The sequence below is a fragment of the Sylvia atricapilla genome, chromosome 1, assembly GCF_009819655.1.
Source record: "Sylvia atricapilla isolate bSylAtr1 chromosome 1, bSylAtr1.pri, whole genome shotgun sequence".
Classification (NCBI taxonomy): domain Eukaryota; kingdom Metazoa; phylum Chordata; class Aves; order Passeriformes; family Sylviidae; genus Sylvia; species Sylvia atricapilla.
The window spans coordinates 8,566,324-8,577,628 of NC_089140.1; the positions used below are offsets into that span (position 1 = coordinate 8,566,324).

The 11,305-nt window shown below is 43.3% G+C and overlaps 1 protein-coding gene across 2 annotated transcripts in view; it reads right to left on the reverse strand.

The window, feature by feature from the left end:
* The window catches only part of LMBR1 (limb development membrane protein 1), a 67,705-nt gene extending 60,982 nt beyond the window's left edge, over positions 1 to 6,723 (reverse strand). The window contains exon 1 of one of the 2 annotated variants that reach the window (XM_066314497.1): positions 6,390 to 6,723. In XM_066314497.1, coding sequence (XP_066170594.1) covers positions 6,390 to 6,452 — 63 coding nt within the window. In that variant the 5' untranslated portion in view covers positions 6,453 to 6,723. The remainder of the gene's footprint in view (positions 1 to 6,389) is intronic. The other variant, XM_066314505.1, reaches the window with a different exon arrangement.
* Between the last annotated feature and the right edge of the window lie 4,582 nt (positions 6,724 to 11,305).

Below are 11,305 nucleotides of genomic sequence, written 5' to 3' on the forward strand. Positions count from 1 at the left end.
CTACTTTCAAAGTCTCTTCCTGTGTTAGAAGTTGCATAAATTCCTGACCATGGCTGTCCCTAAGAAGGGACATGTCCCAAGTCATGTGACAGCACAGGGACACATGAAACAGTCAGTGGTGCTCAAGGTAAGAGGGAGAGCACAGCAGTAGAGTGATGCAGAAGTTCAGACTTTCTCAACAGAAGTTATCACTGCCCTCCTAAATGATGATAAATACCAAATTTAAACAGGAAGGCTGAGAGACAGGAAAGGAGAAAGCAATTCAGTTAAGAAGAAAGAAAAGAAAAAAACACTTGCATAATCTCAAATCATCTCTCATAATTTCAAATACAACCAGCAAACTTACAGTGATTGGAATCTTTTCTTTTGTCTTCTCTAACCCAAAATTCCATCTACGTCTACAGAACTGAGCTCTGCATTTCTTATCATAATGTCACAGCTAACATGCTTCAGATCCTCCCTCCACTCTGACTTCACCACCATCTCCTCTGCTACTCTGGTCACCTATTTACCCATCTCTCAAGCCTCTTTAACTTTTCTGAAAACACCTATTTCCAGAGGGTCTTGTGCTAATAAACTCAGGAACACTCAGCAACCTCCTCACAGCAAAGGCTGAGCTGTTATTAGAGCCCTCCCATGTCCCAGTCACACCCTGCCATCTTACCAGTCCCTCTACTCTGTGCCCAGCCACCCAAATAAAATCCAGGGATTTTGGTCACATTATGAAAAGCTGATTTTGTTTGCTGTCAGTTCTTCCGTTTTTCATTAGATTTTCTCAAATATAATTACACTTTATTACAAAATTTTCTTAAACATATGCCTGTACCCTCCATGAAGTGTGCTGCCCTTTCGGTCAACTGCTCCTGCAAAGAAACACACCAGTAACTCAAAAGGAATTATTCTGAACTGTAACTAATTGCAAATTTTCACACTTCAGCCTTCCATGCTTATTTTACATAAACAGAAATAGTGGAACTCTCCAAAAGCTGTTTCTATTTGGGGAATAAGTATCTCTCTCCACTTGTCTATGCCAAGTATTTTGAGATGCTTATTGATTCCAGATGGATCCACAGCGCTGATCCCCAGGACCAACAGCCAGAAGATGATTCATCACTTCTCAAAGTTCAGTACAGCACCCATGTTTACAAGTAAAGGTATACTTTTAGCATGACAGAATTATGCCAATATTTTACATATTTAATTATGTTGAATGTGTACCAATCTTTCAGCTTTATGCTTCACATCACTGCTACAAATACTCCTTTATTCAGTCACAAATCTGTCCCAAAATATGTAAGAGAAAAAAGAAAAAACAAGCAATACTAAGAAATCTAGGCAAAGTTATTTTCTGAAATACAAGAAGCCATTTAAGATATAAAGCAGTCCTCAAGTTTTCAGTGCACAGGTAAAAAAAAAATTTAAAGGCATCATTTTTTAATAAACTATAAACTTGCATAACCATTAAAAAAAATTCAATATTAATTCAATATTTGTAATAAGTTTGTTCTTACAAATCACCCATGCTTCTAATCAGCACTTTCTTCCTGGCCCACTATCAGAATATCATCACTGCTGGCAGAAAGAAAGGCCTGTGAAAATCTCAGGTTTTTAAGGATGCACATCTGATCACAAACAAGAGCCTGCTACTGATAGAAGTGCTCAAACCAGCTCCCCATTTTACAGCCTTACAGAGGACAAATGCCAACAGTAGCCACACTGAATTAGTAGAAGAAATAAAGAAACTAAGTTTATTTAGAATATTTAGCATCTGAAGCCTGCACCACCTGCAAACATTTAGTCCTTCAAATAGAAGCATATCACATTTAACATAAAACTCCATATTACACCAGTTTCAATATTTGCCTGAACTTGCATGAAACACTTAAAATTTTGTTATAACAGCACTTTTGTATTTGAACTTATTCTAGCAGCACTGATTTCTTTCATTACATATTTAATACGATAAATTTATTTCCAAATATACTATGTTTATTCTTAAGCTTCCTAATAGTTCTATGATGCTAACAATAGAACCTAGTAGTTCTGTTGTGTTCTTCCAGTTTTCCTCATACTACAAATGCAAGCACAGTGTATTTATTTTGCCAAGGAACCCTCATAACCAGATGTACATGCATATTTTTACATACTCAAAAGCCTACATTTTTTAAGCAGAAAAAACCAAAAAATTTAGCTTGTCTACTGCAGACTAGAAGACTCAAATTGGAAAAAAACAGGAAGTTAATATTCTAAAAAGTAAACCCAGGAGATGACAAAGAGGCTCAGCCATTGCACTTGCTCCATTTACATTTGAAATAAACAGTTCACAACAATACCAGTGGAAACGTGGAACACTTTATAAACAGGCATAATAACAGGACCCAAGGGAAAAGCAGTTCCCTGGAAGTTCAAATATTTTCCACCGACGTGCAAGATCTCAGCAAATTATAAATTAATCCAAAGGACCAAGAAGAGTAAATAACTACACAGAATATTGTCCTGCCTTTACCATACTTTCATAGCAGTACTGACCAAGTACAGAACACAAACCCTTTTCTGTACTTTGCAATCTACATTAAAGCTGCTTTTCAGAAAGATGGCCCTTTTAGCCAGCACTGAGGATGGCTCTGGCTTTGTTGAAGTCAAGGATGTCACTGCATCCAAGAAAACTCCCGGCTGCGCCACATCTCTTACACTGGGGTCACCTGTTCACAGTCTCCACATTTACTTCATTGCATCTGAATTTTAAAGTTCAGACCAAGTCTGAGTCTTGGGGTTTTCAACAGCTGTTCAAAACAACAGATCCTCTATAGAGCAGATTGATGTTTGAAGAGCCATGCCTGACTAGGGAGTTAACCACCTTCCAGCAGCTCAGATCATCCTCATGAAGCAACAAAACACAAGGCAGATTATTTTGTTGCAAACAGGCACCCTCTTGAAAAACAGGTGCCATACAGACACTCCAAATGAGGTCAAGAGCAAACAGGCCTGAGTTAAATTAAGCATTAAACTACTGAGTCACCTCAAAAGCAGATGAAGGATGTATTTTTTTTAAATAATCTTTTACTACACTTGCTCAATCTATAAACATGTGCCAAAATATTTGTTTTTTGAAGATGGAATTAGCAGAAGTTGGCACCTGCAGAAAGAGACAGGCACCACCAGCAGAAGGATAACAAGCCTTGAATTTTTTTTGTTACACAACTTTGTTGAAAACTTTGTAGCTTGCCAATTCAGAGAATATATGAAACAGAAATAAAGCATTACACTGAAGCTAAACTCTCTGTGCCCTTAAGATTCCATCAGGAAGGACAATATAGGAATTCTGCATGTATTCAAAGAAAATCTGTAAGAGAAAAGTGAAAAGGATTTTCTTTTCAACTACATCAGCTTACTTTGATTTCACTTCTCTCATGAATGCATCATTTTAGCTTCCAGTAAAGACTGTGCCACACAGTCTTTAAAGACACTGTGCTCTTCAAAGACACTTCTAAAAGACAACATAAATTTCTCTTGCTCCTAACAGACATGGAGTCTTCTCCACTGTAATATCCCATAAGAAACTGGAATGGAATGGGTTGGGTTGAAAGGAACATTAAATATTATCTGTTTCCTACCCCCATCTGTCCCATGGGCACGGACACCTTACACTAAACCAGCACCTCAAAGCCCTACCCAAACTGGCCTGGAACATTGCCTGGGAATGGGGCATCCACAAATTCTCTGGGCAACCTGTGCCAGTGCCTCACCACCCTCACAGTAGAGAATTTCCTCCCAATATCTAATCTAAACCTACCCTATGTCAATTTAAAGCCACTACGTCTTGTAATGTCAAATGCTCCTTTTAACTGCTCTGCTGCCCCCAGCCCACCTGCAGCTAGAATGAAGGTTTAATGCATGTGTCAGAGTGGAATATGTTCCCTGCTCCAGCTGAGGGGCTGATGATTACACCCACTACCCACACAACAACTGCCTATTTGCATATTTTAAGAAATTCTATTCACCATTGAACTTCATGAGCAGCAAGGGCAGGAATGGTAAGAAGTTGTTAACATAATTGCACATGTAAGCAACATACTCTGTGTGCTCCTGCATCCTCAGACTAACCACAAATGCACCCATACTTGCAATATTCTCCTGCAGCCATGTGGGAGCCACAGGAGGCTGCACACTCAGCTGGGGGTGGCAGCATGTTATGCACTCATAAAATCTTGTGGTGCTCCAACAACACAAATTAAAGATCACAACTGTACCCGTGTATGACTGAAAAGGCAACATTGTTATTATTATTCCCACTGATTAAACAATAACAAAGGTGGCCTGTGATCAACATTAAGATCAAAGTCAAGTTTCAAGAGCAAGAATATTCTGAGTCCACTGTCCAACCAAAACAACCCTGCACCTCTAAAATATGAGTTACTGATGTCCTGCGTGATTTCTCATATGACTACACCAGTAGGAAGATTTACCAATTGCTCTTCAGGGGCTTGAAAAGTCCCTTTAACTTTGGAGGACAGATAAACTAGGTCTTTAAGAATTTAATAGACTTCACTATTTCTAATGGTACTCAGAGAGGCGGCACACAGCCATTCCTTCAGACTCCAAAATCCGTGTTTCCTAATGAATGAAACCACAATATGTAGCATCCAATTTATCAGAGCAAGACTCTGGTGACAGTAAGTAGGAAATAATTAGCACACAATGGAATACAAATGGAAAAACAGACATGAGGGAAAAGAAAGATTTGTACATACATTCATGCTTTCATACCATAAATATGATTAAGATAATACTTAGAGCGCTTCTTACAAAGAAGTATTTTACTTTTTGTGGCCCTCCACTAGTCATGGCTTCCAGGACATACACTATATCCATGCCCAAAGATGAGACATTCCAAAAAATCCCATAAAGTAGCTGTTCTCCTCATACAGGCTTATTTTGCACTCTTTGGAAAAAAACATCCCAGAAATGGAGTATTTCACAAGAAGGGTCTTAACATGGATTCATAGACTATAAAAGACTAGTTAACATATTCCAAGCAAGATCAACTAACCCAGCCATAGCGCTACATAAATCAGTTAATCATCATATTTTAGAGTCTCCCAACAAGGCTAAAAAAAACCACTTAAAGCTAAATTATAAAATCGTGGTTTAATTCAAGCAATTAATTTTCCCCCCAGACAACAGGGATGGCAAAGAAAACACAATTCCCTCGCCAGGACAGCACATTCACAGGACACAGCACTGCGTGTCTCCCTTGTCCAGCCTGTATTTCCTTCCTGGAATTGAAGTAGGAGAGACATGAGCCCCATCAAAACACCTCCATCAGCTTTGAATAGTCCTGAGAACAATTCCGAGGCTGTCAGAGAGGAAACTGCAACTGCTCCGTCTGCACGTAAGGTGTAGTGCTGCATTTGCCTATCGAGGGCCGAGGAGACGGGACAGCACAGGCACTGCTCTGTGTTCCACTGGGACAGCCACGGGCACTGCCCTGGGCTCCACCGGGACACACGGGGCAAGAGGGGCCAGGGAAAACACCAAAGTTACACACAGCACTGCAAACAGCCCAGCAAGGCAGGGCAATCCCAGCATGACAAACGATACCATGAAATCCCATGCACACCTGAGGGGAACAAGGCTGCACCTGAGGGCTGAGGTGTTCACAGAATCCCAGAATGGGTCACAGTTGGAAGGGACCAGAGTGCGCCATCTGGTCCAACCTCCCTGATCAAACAGGGTCATCCCAAAGCACACAGCACAGGATTCAGACGTTTCTGAATAACTCCAAGAATGGAGACTCCACAGCTCCTCTGGGCAATCTGTTCCAGTGCACGGTCACCTGCACAGTAAAGACGTTCTTCCTCATGTCCAGGTGGAGCTTCCTGTGCATCAGTTTCTGCCCATTGCCTCATCTCCTGGCGGTCGGCACCAGCGAGAAGAGCCTGCTCCATCCTCTTGGCACCTCCCCTGTAGACACTTGTACACATCAATGATGTCCCCTCGCAGTCATCTCTTACTGAAGCTGAGCACTGCTCACGAGGTTGCTGCACCGGTACCTGTTCCGAGAGCACTCCTATGGAGCACACCAATGTCCTGCATGCATACACAGCATCTCCATCTTTCGCCGAAGGCACAAGGAGATGAAAACCCTCCAGGGGGTCAGCGCTGGGATCCCCAGCTCTCGCGGCACCTCAGAGAAGGTGCACTCACCTTCCCGCCCACCCGAGACAGGCCCCCGAGTCCCTCCGGACACTGGGGAGAGGAGCAGGCAAGGACACGGGAGGGAGCGGGACAACCCGCCGGTGCCCGGGGACACGGCTGGGGCACAGAGCAGCGACGGGCACAGAGCAGTGACAGGTCAGGGAGGGTCCGCGGGGCACGGCGGCACCTACCGTGTACTCCCGCACTTGGCTGTGGAAGTTCTGCTCCCGGATCGTCACCTCGTCCGCTTCCATCCTTCATAGTACCGCGGACCCCGCGAGCAATGGCGGCCGCCGCCGCCGCGCCTGCTCCTGCCCCGCCGGCGACGAGCGGGCCACCATGGCCGGAGGCAGCCCGGCTGCTCCCCCGGGCCCCGGCAGCGGCTGACGGGCCCCGGCTCCGCCGCTCTGTCCCCGTCCGGCGGGCGCGGAGGAGGAGGAGGAGGAGGAGGAGGAGGAAGGGCGGGAAGCGCCGCCTCAGCTCCTCCTGCTGCGTCACCGCGCAGCGACCCCGGCGGGGCGGGCGAATGGGAGGGCGGGGTCAGACCGTGGGGGCGTGGCCTAGCATTAAGTGAAGGGCGTGCAAAGTCACGCCCAGGGGCGGGGATAAAGGGAGGAGAGGGGGCGGGGCTGTGATGAGGCGGGGCCAGGGCTGGCAGGGGGTGGGGCGGGGAGTGGGCGGGGCTTGGGAGCGGAGAGGGGCGGGGCTCGGGAGCGGAGAGGGGCGGGGCTCGGGAGCGGAGAGGAGCGGGGCTCGGTTTGCCGGCGAGGCCGGGGTCACAGAATCTGGGAATTGTTCAGGCAGGAAAATCCCCCGAGATCATCGACTGCAGCCTACGACCGAAGATCACCGCGTCAACTAGACCGTAGCACTAGTACCACGTCGTCTTTCCTTAAACAGTCCCAGGAACTGTGATTCCCCCACCTCCCTGGGCGGCAACCCATTCCACTATCTAATCGCTCTTTTCAGTGGAGAATTTCCTCCTGATGTCCACCCTGAACTTCCCGTGGCCCACCTTAAGACTATGTCCTCTCACCCTGTGGAAATAGGCCAGCCGTTTGTGCCCGTGAGGGGCCTGGCAGGGACAGAGAGGCCGGGTGTGTCCGGGGGGACAGGGAGCGGGGGACATGGGAGAAGGGTGACTGAGCGGCGGGACTGGAGACTCCCGGGGAGAAGGAGGGCAGGAGGCAGTGATGGGCATGGGGAGAGCTGCGGACCACAGGGAGTTCCCCAGGGAGAGGAGCCGACAGAGCAGTCTGGACCCCGGGAGTCACCTACCAGAGGCACCTGGAGCAGCCCACGGACTCGGCAGAGACGGGTGCGGACAGAGGGTCGCTCCCCTCGGGGACCAGGACAGCCGCCACCGCCACTGAGCCCATCAGGGCAACGTGAGGGAGCCGCGGCTGCTCGCCTCGAGTTCATCCTCCTCAAACTCAACAATGTCAACGCATCAGAATTTCTAGTTTGTAAGACTGTGCTTAAAACTTCCGTCATAACTTGTATTACCCTGGAGCAGGTTTTTGTCATTGAGTGATTTCTGCTTTTTCTGTTTTTTGCCCAAGTGCTGTGGCGAGAAGCACAATCTCCCCATTATTCCCTGTTCCCTCTACCTTCACTGGCAATCTTCCTTTTGTGTGAATTTGCTAGTGTATCAATTGTCTAAACACACACAGAAGACTATTAATCTAGGACATACTATAAATTACAGATTGTGGTTTGGCAAATGAAACTTTTATTTCAATCCAAATATGTATCATTACTCTAAAGAAATTTCAAAAATAAGGATCATCATTTTCGGCTTATTTACAACTACTGATACATGTTGTCAATGCCAATTATAATTCGGATTATATTAATTCCCCAGCCTCTGGCCCATTTTCTTGGTTAAAAGCAGATGATAAAGTATTTATGAATTTTTAAAGTTAGAAAAAGTAATCTTTGACTGATGTATTTCTTTTAGTCCTAAATGGATCCAGAAGGTTCTGCAGCTTCACTATGGCCAGAGTTCTGCCCTTGTTCTTTTGATATCTGTGAAGATACAGACAAGGTATTCTCAGGCACAGCCATACCATGGGTGTGACAGGCTGCAAATGTTCCCATGCTCTCTCCTACTGAAGCTCACTGCTCAAGGAGGTAGACTTCAGGTGTTCACTGAGGCTGTAGCAACAGAATACCATTAAAAGCACAGTTGAAGGAGCAGGGAGGCACAGTCTGAGCTCCTTCTTGGGCAAAGCTGTCCTACTTTATAGCTGTTTTCTGCACAGCTCTTGATTCTGTCTGATTTCTTGTCTGGGCATTTTTTTTTATTCACCTGTTCCCATTTAACTTCAATTTCCTTTTCTCCTTCAGATGCTGAAAGTGATAAAAGTGTCCCTGGTTTCCAAGATGAATTTGACCAAAAATTAGGCTTCTAGTTCAAGCCTAATTCTAACTTTGACTAGAATAGGCTAGTGCTGTGCTCTGCTCAGGAGCTGGTCTAAACTGAAGAGTGTAACTGAAGGCAAGTTCATAGGTAGACAAAATATCTTTTATTATAACAAACACAGCTGGCAAGAACAGACAACTGTCTGGCATGTACAAACCTGACCCCAGGGAAGCCAAATTCTCTTAGAGCTGCTTATAGAAATATTGGAATAGTATAGACAAGACCCCAGCTTTCATCATCTTATATAAAAGACCCACACAATAAATGGCAATGGTATTGGAGCCAGGCTGTTAGGAACTGAGTGTTAGGCCTTCACTGGATTTGTGATGAAGAGAGAAATGCCCTCACCAGAGCAAACCCACTCTAAGATCTAGGGAGACCAGATGGCCCAGTCAAAGAGGAAAAACGGGAACAACCAGAGATTCAGCCAGCAGTTCAAGCCTGAGGTGAGGGTTAGTTCCTGACCTACCTGAGAAATGACTCACCCAATGTCAAGAAACAGCATTTCAAGCATTTCTAACTTCATCTGCAGACATATTAAACACTGGAAGATTGAAAGGAAAATTAACAGTATTTTTACAGCTTATAGAAATTAAGATCTAGAAGACCTGAAGCTACCACTCCCACTTGGGCAATATGTGTTCTTTTTAATCTACTGAATTTGAAGTAAACCTAAGGAGGAGATATAGTAAGTAATTTATCTCATACTGTGGACTGTCAAGTTCTTTCTTCCAGTTCTAGCAGATGAATCATCAGAAACAACACACATTTACTGAAAAGGCAGGGAAGGGGTGGAAATATCTTCGATCCTTTCTTGCAGAAATTACTGCTCTGAGGTATCTGCATCATAAAGGAAGGTCAGAGTAGCCACCACAGCAAAATCTATACCAAAAGCAATTCAGTCTAAAGAAGGCAGCTCTTGCAAACTGATGAGAAGGATGACAGATGCATGCATTGATCTTATGGGAGTACAAAAGTAATAGTTTGAAGCATACTAGATGTAAAACTATCAAAGCAAGTCCATGGTACTTTGCACCAGAGAGTGGTTAAAAGACCTCTAGGTGATTTCCATCCATATCCTACACAAAATGAGACAGTGCTGGAGGGACTGTCCTCAGCCATTTTTAGGACCTCCTCAGTAATCCTAAGGGATGTGGTCTAGGTATAAGCTATATGTGATTTAGGTGTAAATAGAAAATTTTCTCATGCTGGTAAGGGACAAATACACAGACACACATACAAAAGCAGTAATAAAAACCAGACTTCCTTCAAAGTTACATTTGGTGGTGCCTAACCCCTCAGCATAAAAGTTGAGACAATTTATGGGATTTTGCTCAGTTTATTTCTTTTCAGCATAGCTTTAACACCATTTTTCAGCTCCAGGATGACCCAGTAAGTATCTGGTACTCTGAATTCCCAAGGAGGGTTTTATGTGCACACTGTTACCTCCGAGATTTTCCAGACAAAAATGTTGGGATATTCAAGCTAATAAAAGTAATTTGTATTAGATGGAAGTTTCTAAAGTTAGAACTGTTTCTCTAGGAAGGTTCTCTCAGAATTTTCCAATAGACTTTAAAGCACTCTTTAACAGCAAATGTGAAATTGGCACCATGCCTTTAAGTCTAAATTTATCTTACAGCACTTGAATAGGTGATATTTTCTTTTCAAATCTCCCTTCAGCCAAATGAAGCTTAGACTAAAAAGAAAATAGGAAGTTATTCTCTCAGTTAATATGACTACTTATATACTTATATTCAAGATACTACCTAAGAATTGGTCAGATTGAAGCCCAAAGCCCACTTTAGTATGGTTCCAAGAATGACCACTGACTTTTAAGAGAACTTTGGGTTCACACATGCCACGGATGAGATCCAGCCAATTATGGAAGACAAAAAGAAAGATTTGAAAGTTAAAATATCTTGATCATGGTATAAAAGAAACCTACTGCCGTCATAATTATGTACATTAAGTTTAATCATTGGGTGATTTTTTCAGTGTCTTATAATTGGTAAGCTAAAGCATAGCAAGAATTTCATTATAACTTTAGAAATCCAGCTCAATCAGTCTTGGATCTGGATTCAACTTAAAATGTTACTGACTGACATTTCATTTCTGTTCATAACTTATACTTTTTGCTTCTTTGCTTTTTTTAGAACAAAAAGAAGGGTTTTTTTTTGTTTGTTTCCAAGTTCTTCCAGCCCATATTTTCATTTCATCAACACAGTAAAAACTCCCCAGCTAAATTCTGTAATGTAGCACTATATATTTTTTTAATTTTTTGAAACAGCAAGGGGAAGAAACTTAAATTAAAAATTACAATGTGAGCATGGAAAAAGATGATAAAAACTAGTTTCGTATAGACTCACATAGGTATGTGCTGGATTTTTATAGATACAGATATATATAGTCATAAATGTATTGATGAATATATAAGCCCCCCAAGAAGAAGAAAAAAGCACAGTCAATGTATTACCATTTTGAACAAGCTTTTAAAATTATCGTATTGGTAAAAATCTGCACTGTTTCTGATTTAAAGCTTGATTCACTTGTAAAAAAATTAAGTGAGATTGCTTTCAGTAACAAGGAACTGGATTTAGTAAGGAATAAAACCCCTTCTAATCCTTACATTTCCTTCACTGATAGGAGCCTAGAGTCAGAAACCTGCAGCTTATTTCAGTCAGA